The sequence below is a fragment of the Parasteatoda tepidariorum genome, chromosome 10 (assembly GCF_043381705.1).
Source record: "Parasteatoda tepidariorum isolate YZ-2023 chromosome 10, CAS_Ptep_4.0, whole genome shotgun sequence".
NCBI lineage: Eukaryota > Metazoa > Arthropoda > Arachnida > Araneae > Theridiidae > Parasteatoda > Parasteatoda tepidariorum.
In genome coordinates this window covers 35,711,820-35,730,958 of record NC_092213.1, presented here as the reverse complement: position 1 = coordinate 35,730,958, position 19,139 = coordinate 35,711,820, and the positions used below count along the sequence as shown (strand labels likewise).

At 31.5% G+C, this 19,139-nt stretch overlaps 1 protein-coding gene across 1 annotated transcript in view; it reads left to right on the top strand.

Annotated features, from left to right (window-relative positions):
* LOC107456123 (cytochrome P450 4V2-like) overlaps nt 1-19,139 on the top strand; it is a 30,975-nt gene that overhangs the window by 3,569 nt on the left and 8,267 nt on the right. The window contains exons 2-6 of the mRNA XM_016073905.3: nt 4,754-4,916; nt 9,549-9,661; nt 13,814-13,899; nt 15,911-16,101; nt 18,610-18,679. Coding sequence (XP_015929391.1) covers nt 4,781-4,916; nt 9,549-9,661; nt 13,814-13,899; nt 15,911-16,101; nt 18,610-18,679 — 596 coding nt within the window. The 5' untranslated portion in view covers nt 4,754-4,780. The remainder of the gene's footprint in view (nt 1-4,753; nt 4,917-9,548; nt 9,662-13,813; nt 13,900-15,910; nt 16,102-18,609; nt 18,680-19,139) is intronic.

The following is a 19,139-nucleotide window of genomic DNA, read 5'->3' as shown; positions in this document are numbered from 1 at the left end:
CTCCTTACGACAAGCCCCCATTTAACGAGAGTGCAGTTTTAACGAGAAAAATGGAGCGTTATTCTTATTTTATTTTATTGTATTTATTTCTTATTTTATTTTATTTATTTATTTATTTTTATGCTCTGTAAAGTAATAAAATCCTTTAGTGAGCAATTTTCTCTCGGTTTTTAGGATTTAAAGATGAAATTAATTTTGGATACATGCGATGGTATTAAAATGAATGAAAAAAAAACATAAAACATAACAAGTAAAAAGCAGAAGACAAATATTTTCTTTAAGTATTGGTATCCAATACTGCCGTGACATACACCAGATAGCAACGAGAGGCTGATTTTAATGTCAGTAACAACTTTTATCACAATGCTCAGCAAGGTTTATAAATGGTTAGCAATTAAACCAGGAAAATGTTAAATTTAACTGTTCTAGCGTACGCACTATGAAGTTCGCAATAAGCTTGCATAAACAATCTTTTTAAGTCAAGTTTGAATCTGCAACATATATAAGTTTGAATCTGCAACTTCAGTAGCAAGTTTGATATACAAGAATATATATATATATATATATATATATATACACACATTACAGAAAAAATTCGCATGTTAATCAGATTTAAAACGGAGTGTTATTATACATATTTTCACTCATAAACAACAATATAAACGTTGCATAAAGATATCCAAGCAAACGATCAGCATACAGCTGTAGTAGAATTTCAAAGCAAAATTGTTATTTTAAAATCTTTCAATTTTCAATGATTTATTTATACGAGAAATTATGAACATTTTATTCAAGTAATCAGCTTGCATACTGCTACATTAAAACATATACTCCTAAGCAAAATTAAAAAAATAGTTACATTTGAATAAATAGCAAACAATAAAATAAACTATGCGTAAACTGCTGTTACGATTCACCAGTAACGTTAACCTAAACAGCGACGAGAAATACTTCTATCTCTTATTGCTCTCTTCTATCTCTTGTTATCTCTTATTGCTAAGCCTACAACAACAGCCTCTAATAATAAAATTTAAATTTGAAAATTGAAGCATAATATTTGATTAAAAGTGATAAAACTGAATTAATAAATGTCAAACACACATACTGAATTTCGCATAGACTTTCGATTGTCAACAAACACGCCATTTGTCAGCTCGCACGGAACTCTGGGAAGTGAGCTAGTTAATGTGAAGTGTACTTTAAACAACCTCAAAATAAGCTTAGGTATAACTAAAATGACTTCATATTCCTCAATAAATACCTGAATCCTTGGCCAAAGATGGCGCCACTGGAAAACAAGATCAATCGCACCCCTCTGCCTAAACAGGCATATGTCAACAACAATGTCTTGAGTTGAAATAAGGTATATTTTTTTATACCTCATAAATACCTTTCTTGTTATAAGTATCAGAAAGAAACCTGTATAGCTTTACAATCACCTCATCAGTTTTGTTGATATAAAGTGAATTTAAAACAACGTCAAAAGAATCTTAGATATAAATAAAATGACATAATACACCTCAATAAAGACCTCACTCTTTTTAGTTGAAATAAGGTAAATATTTTTTTATCTCATAAATACCTCATTTGTTTCAATTATCAGAAAAACAACCTTGTATACCTTAGAATTCACCTCATCAGTTTGGTTGATATGAAGTGAATTTTAAACAACCTCAAAAAGAGCTGAAGTGTATGCAAAACAACCTCGTACACCTCAATTACAACCTTTACGAGGTATAATTTTTATGATTGTTTTCTCAGCAACCTCAAAACAACATCGATACCTCAAACCAACCTTAAACTTCGTAAGGGATGTTACTACAAATCTGATACAAATTTAATCTATTTAATAATGAGTGAAAATTGAGATGCATAATTTTTCATTATTATTTTTTTTAGAACTTAAAATTACATTTTTTCTATTAATGCTTCTAATGGCTTAAAATATTTTATTTTTACTCAATTAAACTTATGTTCAAAGAAAATAAACAGGTAAGTGGTTAGGATTTTTTTGTACTGCAATTTACATTTGTTCGTGATTTTTTTTTCTTTTTAAGATTTCATTAAGTTAATGCGAGACCAGAAGAGGTTCATTTATTCAAATAATATTTAAAAATCAATTTTTGTGGCTTTAATTCAAACGAATTCGAACATTTACAGTAGGGAATTTTTTTTCCTTTCAAATTTGTGAAATAGTGAGTTTTTTTCAAATTTCGAATAGTTTAGGTCTTGTGGTTGATCTTATGATGTAAATAAATATTAATTCTTTGTAATCTCCCAAATACTCAAATTTTTGTCACTTTACAATTTCAGGAAACAATTTTGTACTTTATACACTCACCTTTCAGTACTTCCCTAAATTTCACAATTTATTCTTTTAATTTTTCTCCTGCATTTTATCTAGAACTAAACAGAAATATGATTATCAATTAATACAGAATTTTCTTGGATCGTGAAAGGTAAAATCTTTCAAAAATTGCAATTACAAAAAGATTAATTTAAATATGGCAATATAATTAGAGATATAATTTGTATTATTGATCATGGAAAAAGATTGAATTCCGAAGTATAGAATTAGAATATTGCCTTAAAAACCAAATTCATTGTTAAAATACTGAACATTATCGTTTTAAAAGTTTTTTGTCAGAAATAAGGGAGAGAAATATTATTAGTTGAAAATTGCCTGCAACAAATTTACTATGACAGTGAATGAAAACATTAAGACTATAGGAAATATCTCCGGTCCAAAAATCGTATGTATAATTTTGACAAACGGGGCGATAATGGAAGTAGACCTTATGGCAAACTTGCAATTTTAACTTCAAATGAATTACCACATACTCACCTTTTGCCATATACTCAACCTCATTAAACTCTAACATTGTTCAAATTCACATTAATGTTCTCTTCACAGTATGCTCTGTTTATCTACTGCCTCATGCACCCGTATCTTAAACAAATTTAAATTGACTGACAGATCAAATTACCTTCGCATTTTATTTTGCTCGGAGATTTAAATGGTCACAGAGAATCTTAGGGAAGTTCAGCCACCAATGAACGGGGACGTACAATTCCACATTTTATCCAGACCATAATCTCAGTTTGCTAATAAGGGCAAGGAAACTTATTTGGGTGGACCTACATGAACGTTTCCTCCATTGATTTAGCATTAGCTTCACCAGTTCTCTTGCCCTTCCCTAAACGTTACTGCGAGTGATGATCTCTGTAACAGCGATCTCTTTACTCTCATAATTTTATATTCTGCTTCAGTTTCCACAAACCCCAGATCCTTAACTTTCATATATCATCTGGCTCTATTTGCTCATATCATGGATGACATGGTAATACATCATATTATAAGTGCTGCTTTTGATCGTGTTACGACTGTAATACTCCAAACGGCAAATGATAGTAGTCTACCCAAGAAGTCAAGTTTGCTTCTTCGTCATCGCAATGCTTGATGGAATGTGGAAAACGGCTTGTGGAACATCCTCTGCCTAGTCAGAGAGATTCTTGGTCAAGTTACGTCTCTTCTATAAAATCTTCGACATCTCCCAGACAAGTTTGACAGTCGAGAGACATGACAGCTAACGACTGAATACCGTTAATTTCCGCTTCCTTGTATTTGAAAGAAAAAAACGGAATAGTTTATTCTTCTCCTGTCGTAAAGAGTTTTGTGTCGCTTACTTTGATTTTTCTACTGCACGGCAGTTCAAGGATAAAATAATTTGTTAAAAAGGCCGTCATTAAATAGAATAAAATTGTTGTTTAGGTTAATATAAACGGGGCATTTCCAGCTTTCCTCATCAATAATATTAAGATTAAATAAGCCATAAATTTTAACCGTTTGAGTGCTGAAGAGTTTTCTTATATACATATGCTAAATATATATGCTATATATGCTGTATATGCTAAAAGTGCGGAATGAAATGCGTAGTAATGTTTTTTGGAGAACAATAGAAATGGTTATAATTAACACTAATTATTATGTATTTTTACCAACAAAAATATTTTTTATTCTCCCTTATTACATTTTCGGTGCAGAACAAGAGAAAGCTACTCAAACGGTTAAGAAGGTTATCAAGAAATTTAATAGTTTAGATGGGAAGTATATTAGTATTTGAAATATAAAAAGCTTACAGAATCAATTTTTTAAAATAATTTTTGGATTTTTAAAACTTGTGTATTATAATAGATAATCAAATTCAGGTGACTGTTCTTTTAGTCTTTTTGCTAATTTTATTTCATAACGTTTGAAGTACATTTTCAAATAAAATGCCATTTTTTTCGCTTTACTATTAACACAAATAGTAATAAACCTGAATTTAGTTGGAGTTTTATAAAATTGTGGATTAGCAGAAAATAAAAGAAAAATTTTTAATATTATTTCGTTCAATTTTAAGTGTTTAATAGACAGTATTATTTTATTAATATTAATATCACTGCTGGTGATAAGTTTTAAAGTGTATTTAAATAAGTAAAAGTGTAAAAGTCTTTTTAAATAAGTTTTCAAAGAAGAAAAGAACATAATAAATTTGTTTCAAGTTTTATCTAAACAGTCGTATAAAATTATTTGGTTAAAATATTAAATTAAAATTGACTTCCGTCATCAATGAAGGAAACACTTTAAGAATAGTAAGAATCAAAAAGTCCAAGTTATAAAAAAAGAAGTTTATAATTTATTTATTTTTCTTGTTTATAGTTTGATATTTTTTAATTTGTTTTTGACATCGTTTCCATCTTTTCTTTATAGCTGGCACTTATTCTAGTTATTTCTATCATGAAAAAGTTGAATCATCCGGAAATTGCTACGAACTCCATACCACATCTGACATGTTCACCCATACTCTTTTTCTATAGTTTTCTTTTAAGTATCGTTAAAAGTATTCACAATGGTATCGATTATATGACGTGTAGTAAGTATATTGTCATTTGCTAACTTTAAAAATATCAATAGAATGTAGCTTTTAAATGTACTACCGTTCACAGATTCATATTCGCAAATGAATTTAAACTTAGAAATAAAGATTTGAAGTTCCAAAACTTGGTTAATATCACGCTATTGAGGAAAATGTACAGAAAACCTCGAATTTTACCTCCTCGCCATCACATTTATCACCTCCTTTCCTTGGTGGAATGTTGGATTCTCCACTACTTTTAAAGAGCAGAGATGCTTTCAAAATATTTTCGGTCGTTTCCGAACGAAAATGAATCACTTGTCTTTAAAACGAGCTAAAGATTTAGCTCTCACTTGGTCTGGCGAAATAATCAGAGATTAGGCCTCATACAGGTGACATTTCCCAGGAAAAATCTCATTGAAAGTTAAGAGAGCAAATAGCATTTACTGCATTTTCACTTTCCTATTTTCGAAGGGAAAAAAACCGGTACCAGTTGATGTACGTATTACAAACTGTGAGATATATGCTGCGATCTCAAGCCGTGGTAAACACCGTGAGCATAATGCCGAAAACCAAATCATCTATTTTGATATTCAAATTTCTTTTTCTTCCTTTATTTTTTGGGATTACACTAAGCACTATTTTCTGCAAACACAAGTCCCAACTTCGATGGTGTTACAAATAACTATCTCTGCCATTTATATTCGGAGTCTATGACGAATATTCTTGTTCTGTTCAATAAAATATGAACAAAACAAACGTACCTGGCTTATACACTATCATGTACCAATAAGTATTTGGACACCTATGCAAATGACTATTTCTGCGGTCCTGAGATATGTCACGCCCTCCTGGTATGTATTGGGACCCTTGGTCTTCATTCATGGTAAGCTCGACGCCGATGCCTACTGCACTGCGATGCCTACTCGGATGACAATGTGCTTCCTACGTTGTGGCAGTTTTACGGGGTAGAACCCTGCTACTTCCAGGTCGACAATGCCAGCTGTCATGTTGCGATGGTCAACAAGTCTTGGTATGGTACAAATGGGGTAAATCGAATGGACTGGCCTGCCCAGAGCCCAGACCTGAACCCTATCGAGAAACTCTGGGACGAGTTGGATAGCCGAATTAAGGGGTGTACAACCTGTCCAAAATCGATGAAAGAACTTACATGTCTTCTCCAAGCCGAGTGGAAGAAAATACCACTAGCCGCCACAGAAGGACTTGTGGAAAGCTTGTCGAACAAAGAACACGGGGCGAGCTCAAATGATCAGAAAGTCGCTCCCCCCAATCGTGGTTGCCGGGAGAAAAGTGTTGAACCAAGCAGACTCCTCAATTCTGCTTTTAACATGTAAAGTCTATCGCGGGCTTGTCATACTTTGAATCGATTTTTCTTGTTTAAGAATCGGAGTGATCAATTCGAAAAAAATACTAATAATTTTTCCTATCCACGAAAATGTAGGTCAATTTTTTATTTATTTATCTTTATTACTTTTTGTAATATAGCCTTTGAAACACAAGTCACTTTCTACCTTTGAGTAAGGGAGGAAGGCAACTTCCACCGCCAAGTTCATTCTCCAAGAGACGATTGCGGACTAATCTTCTCCGTAGGGGGTCTTGCTCCCTCCTTCCCAAATACTTTTACTCTGTTCAACTCTTTTTGAAAATCTTTGACAAGCGCAGGTTGCAATCCCCCTTTTCTGTGACAGTGTTTAGTCGATTAGTTTCGGGTTACTTAACAAACCAGGAAGTGCACGTACCCCCACCAAAAATGTAGGGGAGACAGTGAAACTGGTTTTGGAGGTGCTCTATATTTCATCCATGTTCGGACCGAACTCTTACTGAAGATCAGAAGAGAAATGGAAAGGCCTTTCATCAGGGTTTGTTGATTTAAATCAGCTTGATTTAAATCACGATTTAAATCATGATTAAAATCAAATTATTTTTTTAAAAAAATCATTGATTTAAATCAAATAANTATTATATAATTATAATATAATAAATATGTATATCCGTATAGTAAATATATTCTGTTATAATTGTATACCATATTTTTATATACTACATACTATGTTATATTACATAACTTTCAAAATACTAACATACTTTAAGAATATTTATATTAATGGTTAGTATAACATAGCTGTTGTAGGCGTGACCAAGATAAAAACTAAAATCTAATACATATAAAAAGGAAGATTTCTTTATTTTATAAACACTATAAGTATAAAAAAAATTATATTTGAAAAGAATATTGATTTTTATGTTAAAATTACATTTACTACCATCATTGTGATGAATTATATATATATATATATATATTTAATTTTTACCTTTCTACCCAATATTTTATTTCGAGCCAAATGTTACGACCGGATAATCATAATATCCGGCCATAAACGGATATCCGGCCTACTACCCGGATAGATACTGCCTGCCGGATATCCGTTGCATCGCTAATTGGGACCCTTGGTTTTTATTCATGGTAAGCTCAACGCCGATACCTACTGCACTATTTTGGATGACAATGTGCTTCCTACGTTGTGGCAGTTTTACGGGGTGGAACCCTGCTACTTCCAGGTCGACAATGCCAGCTGTCATGTTGCGATGGTCACCAAGTCTTGGTATGGTACAAATGGGGTAAATCGAATGGACTGGCCTGCCCAGAGCCCAGACCAAAACCCTACCGAGAACCTCTGGAACAAGTTGGATAGCCGAATTAAGGGGTGTACTACCCGTCCAAAATCGGTGAAAGAACTTACATGTCTTCTCCAAGCCGAGTGGAAGAAAATACCACTAGCCGTCACACAAGAACTTGTGGAAAGTATGCCCCGGAGGGTTCACGCTGTAATTGCCTCTCGTGGAGGCTCTACCAACTATTGATTATGAATAAAGTTTGCTTTTCTTTTCAATCACGCGTGTCCAAATACTATTGGTAGATAAGCTTACCGGACAAAATATTAGTCACCCTAGTGCGCAAGCACCAATGAATCCTTAGGTTTCGTTAGATGACGCAGTGGTCAAGTGACGTGCTCAACTGCATGAACACTGCTTCAACCTGATCAAAGACAAGTAGGTATCAGTGAGATATCTGTGTTTGAAGTGGAAATTATGTGTAAATATGGGTAAGAGTGAAGGTGTGATAGAGTGGCAAAAAGGGACAATTGTGTTTGGCAGTGCTAATGGTCATATGGTAAATGAAGTTGCTGGATTTGTTGGCGTTTCAAAGCAGACTGTTCAACGTGTCTACAAGCAGTGGTGTAATATACGTGGTCACGAAAGACGCTTCAGAAGTGTGGTCGGAAAAAGATCCTGCATGAAAGTGACCGGAGACGTGTTTCACGACTTTTCAATCAAAATCGCTTTCAAACTGGATAGGAATTGCTTCAGTTACTAAATGCAGATCCATCCCAGCCTGTTAGTGAGAAAACATTGCGAAGGGAGCTGCATGCAATGAACATATGGAGTCGAACATCTCGTAAGAAGTCATTGCTCACACGGGCACATAAAGCAGCGTGACTTCAGTGGACTAGAAATCACCGAACGGGGACAGTTGCTGACTGGCGGAATGTAATATGGTCTGACGAATCACGTTTTTGCGTTTATTCAAAAGACGCACGTCTGCGAGTGCAACGCAGACCAGGTGAAGCATTTCATCCTGACTGTGTGCAAGCTCAGGTTCAAGCAGCAAGTCGGTCTGTTATGTCTTGGGGGAGTTTTTCTTATTATGGATTGGACTCCCTCACTGAGGTGGCCACTAACGTGATCCAACATGTTAATTTGAACGTTCTGGGCAATTAGGAGTTGCCTTTAGTCACCCTCTTCATGCAAAGTGTGTTGTCGATACCATTATTTTTCAAGATGACAACAGCAATGTTCATGGGGCTGGAAGTATATGTGATTGATTTTATGAACACTCAATTACATATCTGCTGGCCTGCAAAATCACCTGACTTGAATCCCATTGAAAATTTGTGGGACATGTTGGAACAACGGGTAAAACGCCAAAATCAGAAATCTCACAATTTGATGAATGTGCGCCTCAACGAGGGACTTAAACTGCATTCGACGTACTTGCAAAACCTTGTGAGCTCACTTCCTAACCAAATCCAGCCGGTTATCAATTCTAGAGGCGGTGTTACACGTTATTAAATAATCTTCTTCATGATATCTCTTTGGGTGACTAATTTTTTGTCCGGTGTGCTTAGTTTAGTCGTGAAGCTATAGTAATAGATATCTTAAAACCAGTGAAAATATTTAAGATCCAAACAATTTTTAGTCATTTCTCGCTTTGTATATTATCTAGAGAAAAAACGTATTATCCCCATTTTTCGCAGAGAAAGATAACTGTGAACAACATTGTCAACTAATAATCTCGAATTCGAAATCGCTCATTTGTAGAACTCCAATCATTTTGTCTCGATCTTCTCTCATATTGTGTTGAACTTACGTGACGGATTATTTTGATTTAAGAATCAACACAATTGTTATACAATGTCACTTAGTTTCATTTAAAAGTAAAAAAAAAAGAAGTTATAATTCATTGAAGTATAGTAATCGGAATTTTACTTTATTTTGCTTTTTTTAACCCATACAAAAAGATAATACATATCATCTAAAAATTTCTATTGATTGTAATATTTTTTTCAGTCCTACTAAATTTTTTATGTGGATTGTGCGTTCTATTTGAAAAGGAAAGAATCTTTGAACTCACTTTATTCATGAAGACATATGTGTTTTTCTTCAAACCGGAAACAGTAGAGGTAACTTTTTTGTTAATTTTAGTTGGTGAAACATCAGGCATGAAACTTAATCCACATTAATTAAACTTGACAGTTACAAAATCAATATCCAAACAGTCGTATTGACAAAAATGTTCAGAATTACTATACGCAACCGTGGTGACTCAAAAAAGCAAGTTTTTCAGGAGAGCGATTTCAAACTTTCCGCTCTAATGCTAATCGCGCCAATGCGATATCGATTTATCTGCTCTCTAAATTAACTTTATGGAACTATGAAGACAACAGGTTGTTTCTCTAAAAGGGTGTCTTTTTTTTTTTACACAAAATGACCCAAATATCTCATTTTTCGATTTTTTTGAGTTACAACGGTTTAGCTTCAAAGCGACGAATATGCTCTCTCGTTTAACAAAGAGAATTAAATTTGGTGAAAGAGGGAGTGAAATAACAGAGTAACCCAAAATAGCTAATAAAATTAATTAAAAATATTTTAGATAAAAAAAAAGCTTCTTAAAATGGAGGAAATATATTGAATAAAATAGGCCGAACACAGAAATGCAGCACGATTTGTCATTTCATTTCTGTAGTATGACCGTGAAATATTTGGATTGAATAGATATTAAGAGAATATAAAAACATCTAAACATTTCTTCTAAACATCAAGTTAATTGTTTCAGATATCGCTGTCAACATTATTATACATTAATGCATACCACATAATTTTAACATAAAACATTAACAATTATAAAATAAATTTTTTTAGCATTCTCTCCGAAAGTATTTACGTTTACAAAAGATATAGTCAAAATTTTTTTTCAATTTTTAAGAATTGATTCTTAAATAAAGTATTAATATATTCAGCGATCAGCTAAGCTTTCTTTTATCAAAATACAGTACTAAAATGTGTAAACTGTCTTTTGCAGTGTTACTAGTATGCGCTTTATAGTTTCAGAACGCTATTATTTTAAATTTGCCACCAGTATCAATTGTGAAAACTACTTTTAATACTTAAACAAAAACAAAAAAGGATTTCATAGTTATTGCTAAAATTAGATATGCTTCGTATTACCTCGTGTCCACAACCGTACTTTTATAATTTTTATTTTAGCAGTTAGTTGAGTTACATTTCCTTTCTTAAGACATTTATAAATGTTTTTTCCTACTTTTAACATTGACGTTTTTAACTTATGGGTATTTGCAAATTCTCTTTTTCTCACGTAGTTTTTCACGAGCGCATGCACACTTCTGTAGGTTTGGAATAATTGGGTTGGTAATTATTAATGATAGGATGACAGCTGTGTCTTCTGTAGAGGTGTTTCGTCGTAACCTGAAAAGCAGTAATAGAAAATTAGGCTTCCAAGACACTTATATATTCCAGCAACATAATGATCCTGTAGCGTATCTACCACTACAAAATTACAAGTACTAACCCCACATTGGTGACTCAGACGTGATGTGAACCCACCTATCTTGACAGTAACGCCCACTTCGATATGGTAACGCCTACTTCAATGGATGCCCCACATTGAACAGTTGACTTGCTACTTGTGACTACAGCATTATTCACCTCCTCAAGCTGTTGCTACTCAGCCTTGTCTCGATCATACACAACGTCAGCCTGCATACATTCGACTGCTAAATGCAATACAGGAACGACTACGACCGTGAAGTTAATACACCTCTCACATTCAGCACTCAAAAAAGCCCGGTGACCTTAATCCAGCTCTCCCGGTATTTTCACAAGTACAGCAACTAGTGGTATCTATGTACGAATTTTATCACAGGTACATAGCTGCCAACTCTTCCGGTTTTCCCGGAAGATTTCAATTTCGTATTTAAAGTGGTATCGAAACTCATGTCATGCCATTAGACTTTTTGAATTATAAAAAAAATTATAAATGAGTTTGACCACCACTACATATAAATAATTACAACGAATATATTAAAGCATACTAATCTTTATGATAGCTGAATTTAACCGAGTCAAAATATAAATATATTTTTAGTAAGATTGTTTTTCGGTGATTGTTTTACTACCACTTGAAAAATCCATTCTCAAAAAGAGTAAAAGTTGGCAGGTATAATTCTAGTGGAGAGTACTGTAATATATCTACCACTACAAAATTACAACGACAAATATGACAGTCCTTAAACATTCCGCGAATGTAAGAAGGAAATGGTAGCTTTATAATGCACCAAGAAGGCTACATACTCCCCAACAATCTTCTGATCTGAACTCGATCGAACATCTTTGGAACCATTTACAGAGATGCCAACTGCTCCGGACACGACAAAATAATTTAAAAAGCGGTAAATAACATCAAATAATTTTTGCAAATATTTGACTATTTTTGCTCGTTTTTTAAAATGTTTTGCCTGACCTTAATACTGCTAAGTGGTGAATTATATAAGCCAACGAATTATTTAGAAATAGTGGTGGATAAAAATGTACTAAATTCAATTTATTAAACCAAGAATCACAATTGATAAACTACCACTTTAAAATATATATTTGCTGTCCGGAGCAAGTTGGCATCTCTGCATTTAGAGCAAGAAGTAAGAGTTACTAGGTACGAGTTATTAAGTAAGAGTTACATTACGGGAAGATATTCCTCAGAGTCTGCATTAATTCGTTCCAGGAATATTTACCAGATATCAACAAAGAGTGAAGTTCATGCCACGAAGTTTAAAGGCATTCTTTAAGGCCAATGGACTGCATATAAGGTATTAAAAAGCGAATCACCGATAATGCATAATGTTACTTTGTGTTTCTCAAAGAGTGTAAATGTTTCTGAGCAAAAAAATTTTAACGTTTTTTTTTGTTGTTTGAAATTCTGTTATAGCAAGTGTGCTCTTTATTTCCATTTACTTTTGTTTTTATTATGATGGTAGTAAATAAGAAAATAGTTTAGATTTGGTTGGTTGATTCATCTTGTTAGAATTTGAAATTAGCTTAGTGTGCTAAAACTTTTCTTGTCAACTGTATTTTGTAAACTGGCAGCTTAGTCACGAAATTATTTCTGAATAGTTTTTGCAAGATGTTTGAAAGTATGTGACATCCGTTTGCATTTCTCGCTTTATTTGTTCCGTTTTGAGTTTTAGTGTGTATTTTTTGGGAATTTTTACGAATTAACCCTGTTTAAGTTTATTTTCGAATCTGTTTCTTTCTTTCTTTTATTTTCGAATCTGTTTCTTTCTTTTTGGTACTCCTCATATTATTCTATTGATATAAATTGCCTTGGAATATATTAATCCAATTAAAAAAAGCACCATTTTTGCAGATATAATATAGTGAACTGGTCACAAGATTATATCGTTTATTTTTTTCTTAATTTATTAATTCTTAAGAAAATTTTTGTTAATTTTCTTTATTGAAAATATTTTTTTTCTTTCCTCCTTTTTATCGTTTTTTTTAATCTTATGCTATGAGTTCCAAGTACTAGCAACATCTTATATTAAAATTTTTAATACTCGCACGGGATGATACCTAAAACTGCGAAATCTTTCTAATTTTTCATAAATTACATGTAACCGGAAGTACTTTCTTTGGTATGAGCAGTTTTTTTTACGAAGTTAAATTTTTGAAAATTCAAGAAGGACGTTATTCCTCAATTAATACTTAATGAAAAGTGCTTTTTTAAAATGAATACAAACTCTTGGATTAATTTATTTTAAGCTTGCACATTAAAACTTTATTGTCTTACAAAAATACCAAAAGAGAATAAAAATAGATTCACGAAATATTGCTTAGAAGAAATATGTTGTTCGATCATTAAGATGTTTTTGCTTTATTTGAAACCATTTAAGATTAAAGCATTTTTAAAAAAAAATTTAAAAAGTAATTAAAACTCTTTAGCAAAATTTTTTTTTGAAAATTATTACTTTAAATATTTGTTTGAATAATTTTGTAGACAGACTTAAATTAGTGATAACAACAATCTGCAAAATCTTCATAATGATCGGACTTTTTTTTATTTTAAACAACCATTTTCCAGTTCCGTTGCACGCAGTTTATCATTTTATTTTGAATGCGCGAGAAAATTATCACCTCTCTGTAATTAGTTTTTCAAGTATTTCTTGAAAATTATGGGGGAAAAATGAGTTAGCATAGAAGTGTTCCATAATCTTGTCATATATTTATAGTTTCATACGCTCATATAGGTTTTTTTTCCTCAGGTTGTGTTAAGTAGTAGTAATCTTATCGATAAAGCCGGTTTTTATAACTTTGGTCACCCATTGGTTGGAACCGGTCTTATTACCAGGTAATACTCGTTAATTACTTATATTCAAATTATTATTCTATAGTATTTCAAGGTGTCTTCAATCTCAATAATAATGATTTTGGAGTTTTGTTCTTCTGTATCTTATAGGCATGTTGTAATGCAACTTAATGAGTGATCCCATTAAAAGTTCTCCTAGTCTACATTTCCTCTAATTTTTTTCATTTTCATCACAACTACTTCATGTTGTGGGCATGTATTGTATAAAGATAAATATATAGTCCGCAGTTTACCTTCGAATCTGTTTTAAATGGTTAAAACAGATTAGAAGGTCTAATCTGTTTTCAATTGCTAGGCGCAGCATGCCCTTATTATGCAATGTTTATAATAATCAAATGTGGCTCTTCCACCAAAAATTATTAGCTCATTACGGGTAGTCATTTCCGCTGAAGTGACATCTTTGAACTTTGTTCCACTCCGCAAAATTTGTCCGTATGCAGATGTTTCGATTTTCTTATGAAAATGTTACATAATAATATATTTCTAGAATTTTTAAGTATTATAAATGAAAATGCAAGTGACTAACAAAACAGATTAAATGTATTCAAAATATACTTTTAACGGTATTGACCTAATATAGGTCAATGGAATATTAGCTAGAGGCAGTTTGAATCAGAGTGGGCTAGTTATCGAGCGCTAAAACGGTAACGCTAGTTACCGTTTACAATCTTAGTTATATAAAGATATACAGAGTTAAATGCATTGAAAAAAATTACATTAGCTGGATTGAAACGTTTATACAATTTTAAAATAAAAAACTTGCCATGGAGAAAATCTTTGATTCCTTTAAATTCGACATATACGGTTCGAAATTTACCGTCATAATTATTAATAGTTTCACATCTGTCATTGTTACTCTCCAATCATTGTCCAAAAAATCAAATTTGCTGGATTGAAACGTTAATACAATTTTGAAATAAAAAAACTTGTCATGGAAAAAGTCTTTGATTCCTTCAAATTCGACATACACGGTTCGAAATTTACCATTATAATTATTAATAGTTTTACATCTGTAATTGTTACTCTCCAATAATCATTGTCCAAAAAATTAAATTTGCTGGATTGAAACGTTAATACAATTTTTAAATAAAAAAACTCGCTAGAAAAAAAATCTTTGATTCCTTCAAATTCGACATACACGGTTCGAAATTTACCATCATAATTATTAATAGTTTCACATCTGTCATTATTACTCTCCAATCATTGTCCAAAAAATTAAATTTGCTGGATTGAAACGTTAATACAATTTTAAAATAAAAAAACTCGCTAGAAAAGAAATCTTTGATTCCTTCAAATTCGACATTCACGGTTCGAAATTTACCATCATAATTATTAATAGTTTTACATCTGTAATTGTTACTATCCAATAATCATTGTCCAAAAAATTAAATTTGCTGGATTGAAACGTTAATACAATTTTTAAATAAAAAAAAACTCGCTAGAAAAAAAATCTTTGATTCCTTCAAATTCGACATACACGGTTCGAAATTTACCATCATAATTATTAAAAGTTTTACATCTGTAATTGTTACTCTCCAATAATCATTGTCCAAAAAATTAAATTTGCTGGATTGAAACGTTAATAAAATTTTGAAATAAAAAACTTGCCATGGAAAAAGTTTTTGATTCCTTCAAATTCGACATATACGACTCGAAATTTACCATCATAATTGTTAATAGTTTTACATCTGTAATTGTTTCTCTCCAATCATTGTCCAAAAAATTAAATTTGCTGGATTGAAACGTTAATACAATTTTTAAATAAAAAACTTGCCATGGAAAAAGTCTTTGATTCCTTCAAATTCGACATATACGACTCGAAATTTACCTTCATAATTATTAACGTCGGCCATTGTTACTCTCTAATCATTGTCCTTTTCTGAACTCAATGCAATTAAACCCCACAGTCCCATTTATTTTTATAACACCAATCAATGCATTTTTATGTGTGTTATTGATTTTTGCTTCTCATTTAATATTTTTTTATTTTCAGCTCTCGTAAGAAGTGGCAATACAGAAGAAAACTATTGACCCCGACTTTTCACTTTCGAATATTGGAAGATTTTTTACCTGTATTTTCTTATCATTCGCATATTCTTATCTCACGACTACGTGAACTTGAGAAAGATTCATGGATTGATGTTGTTCCTTTAATTAATTATTGCACATTAGATATTATCTGTGGTAAGTGATATACTGAAAAATAATTTTAGGAGATAATTTATTCTTTATTTATTTATCTATTTTATTATTATTATTTTTTTGGTTATAACACACATCAAAATTTAACGAATTTAAATCTTAAAGAGAACAGAGGTATTTCTAAAACATTTAATAGCCCTGGGAAACTAGAGCGAGAAAATTCCTTGCTTCGAATTAAATCCCTTCGACAGCTCATCTCATCCGTCGCTCATCATTAAGCAGCATTGGAACCTTCAAACTCAAAATAAACTTCATAACATCAAACCATATATAGACCCCTTACCTGTATTACGTTTACGTAATGCAGATGTAAAGCTTAATCGTCTCAGACTCGGCCACACTCGACTCACGCATCTTCATCTGTTGTTTGGAGAATCTCCTCCCAAATGCGACTCTTGCAATACTTTACTTACGGTTCATCACATTTTAATCATTTGTCCTTGTTTTAACCAACATCGTCTTACCTTTTTTAATAGCACGATTTTATGTATGAAGGATTTGTTAGATGATATTCATCAACCTAACATTTTCGCATTTCTGCGAGCTATTGGTATTTTATATTGTATATAACTGTTTTATCTGATTTTATGCACTCTTATTTCCTACCCATGAACCGTTTTACCTTTTCTGTGTATTTTATAGAATTATGCTTTTNTTGGTATTTTATATAGTATATAACTGTTTTATCTAATTTTATTCACTCTTATTTCCTACCCATGAACCGTTTTACCTTTTCTGTATATTTTATAGAATTACGCTTTTTATTGATTTTTATGAGCTTTTGAAAATGCGTGTCTTGAGATAAACAATTTTATTAGTTTCATTTATTTTATAACAATGAAACTATTGTGTGCAATTTACCATTAGATCTAACTCAACAAATTGTTTGGCGCTGCATATCCTCCTTTGGATCTTGTGTCATAAAACTTCTACATTCAATCCAATCCAATCGAATTAAATCCCTGAAAGCTGGAAATGTTTTTATTTCACTTTGTTTCAAACAAGAATACTATGAGTTTAATATGAGCGGCGGTTTCTGAAGTGAGTTAAACTTTAAAGAGGCAAAATACTAAATATTTGGCCTTTTTTTTTCCTAATAAGATCTATGCAATGCATCATTTTTTTTTGTTTTTTACCTTAAAAGATCTAAATAATGCATACTTTTTTATTTATTGCTTTATAAGATCGATACAATGCAGTAAATTTTGCATCGAATGATATTCTTAAATTTGGTTGAGCAGTTTGGTCAGAATCAGTGGTCAAAAATGAGCTTAACTTTTCGCTTTGAATTGAAAAAGCGTTACGCTTTGCTTTTAAACCTTTGTAACCCAAAAAATAATTTCTCAAATAAAAATTTAAAAACATATAAATTTGCTTTCAGTTCTCCGATAAAATTTAATATAGTAAAAATAAAGCACTAAACACAATCATTCTACACGTTCTCTACCAAAGATAGCAAAAATAGAAAACCAATTTGATTCCTTTATAATATATATAAAGAACTTAGCTTAAAACTTTTTGTCCATTTTAGTTCGAAAAAATGTAAGACTTCCTTATCTTCAGAATCTTAGACTATAAGATTCTGATAACTAACAATTTTTATTTGTAGTGGTATTTACTGTAAATAGGCGTATGAAAATAAGTGCAATATTTTTTAATGCAAAGCGAAAAATGTTGCTCATTTTTGATTACTGATTCCGATTAAAAAATTAATGTTCAAGTATATTTTTCGATACAGTATTTACTTATCTTTTGTTCGCAGTTAAATTTTGGGAGTAATTCCTTTTTCAGATGTTATGATATCAAATCTAAAAAAGTGGCGAAAATTTATTAGTTTTTTTAGTCTCAAAAGTTTAGCTAACTTCAGAAACCGTCACAAACTTAAATTATTCTTATTTCAAATGACTAAAGTGAAATAAAATCATTTTCAGCTTTCTAGGAATTATTTTGAATCAAGAGTCTTAGTCTGACTGGGCTTTAAACCAGGCTTTTAATTTCGACCTAATATTAGGCGTGGTACAGTCGTTTTTCGTCTGGCATTATTTTTCTAAAATTATAAAACTAGCTCCCCATATCTTGGGACGCATTTATGAAATTTCAGTTGCTGCTATAATTCGATTTTTCAATGTAACTAATTTCATTCATTGTTATGCAGTTCATAATATTTTTAATGTATTCCGATAAAATAAAAAATCCATAGGCTTAAGTTCGGTTTAGTTTTCAATAAAGCATCATAACTGGGCATCTTACTCATTCTATGAATTTCCTGTAAAGGTTTCAGGTACAGAATTTTCACATATGGGAGAACAGAGGAGCTTGGAAAAACTTTTACTACATTACAACACGAGAATTATTTCCAAATGTTTAAAAATAAAATAAACAGTTAATATAATAATTAATACAATAAATATTAACAAAAAATAAAAGTATTGTATTTTTGTTTTCGAACAATGTTTAGTTTTTATGCAGTTACTGAAAATTTTCTTTCAGAAACTGCTATGGGGGTGAAAATCAATGCCCAAACAGGTGAAGGCAAAGACTATGTCGAAGCAATTCATGAGTAAGTTTTAACGGATTGTGTGCTTATTTGTTAAGAGCTTACATCAGTTACTTTCCCAGTTCCAAATACTTAAATATCTCTCTGCCCTAAAACTTTACAACTTTCAATTCCTCATTCTTAAGTAGACAAGAAATGACAAAATTTTCGTATGATATACAAATTGTAAACTCAATTTATTTTTACAAATATCTTGAAAATTATTCTTTATGCTGAGAAAAATGTACAGGGAGTTTTAAAATGGTAGTTATTGAAACTTTTTTTAATGATAGATATGTCAAGAGAATGACATTTTAAAGCACAATATATATATATACACTAGTGTAAAAAATTTAGTGAATTTGTAGACTTGGTCTATAATCTCTAGAATTACTGGAGTGATTTTAATGTAATTTGGTATGTACATACATTGATAAAATACAAAAAAAATAACCATTCAACAATTGTAATGAACACGCATGAT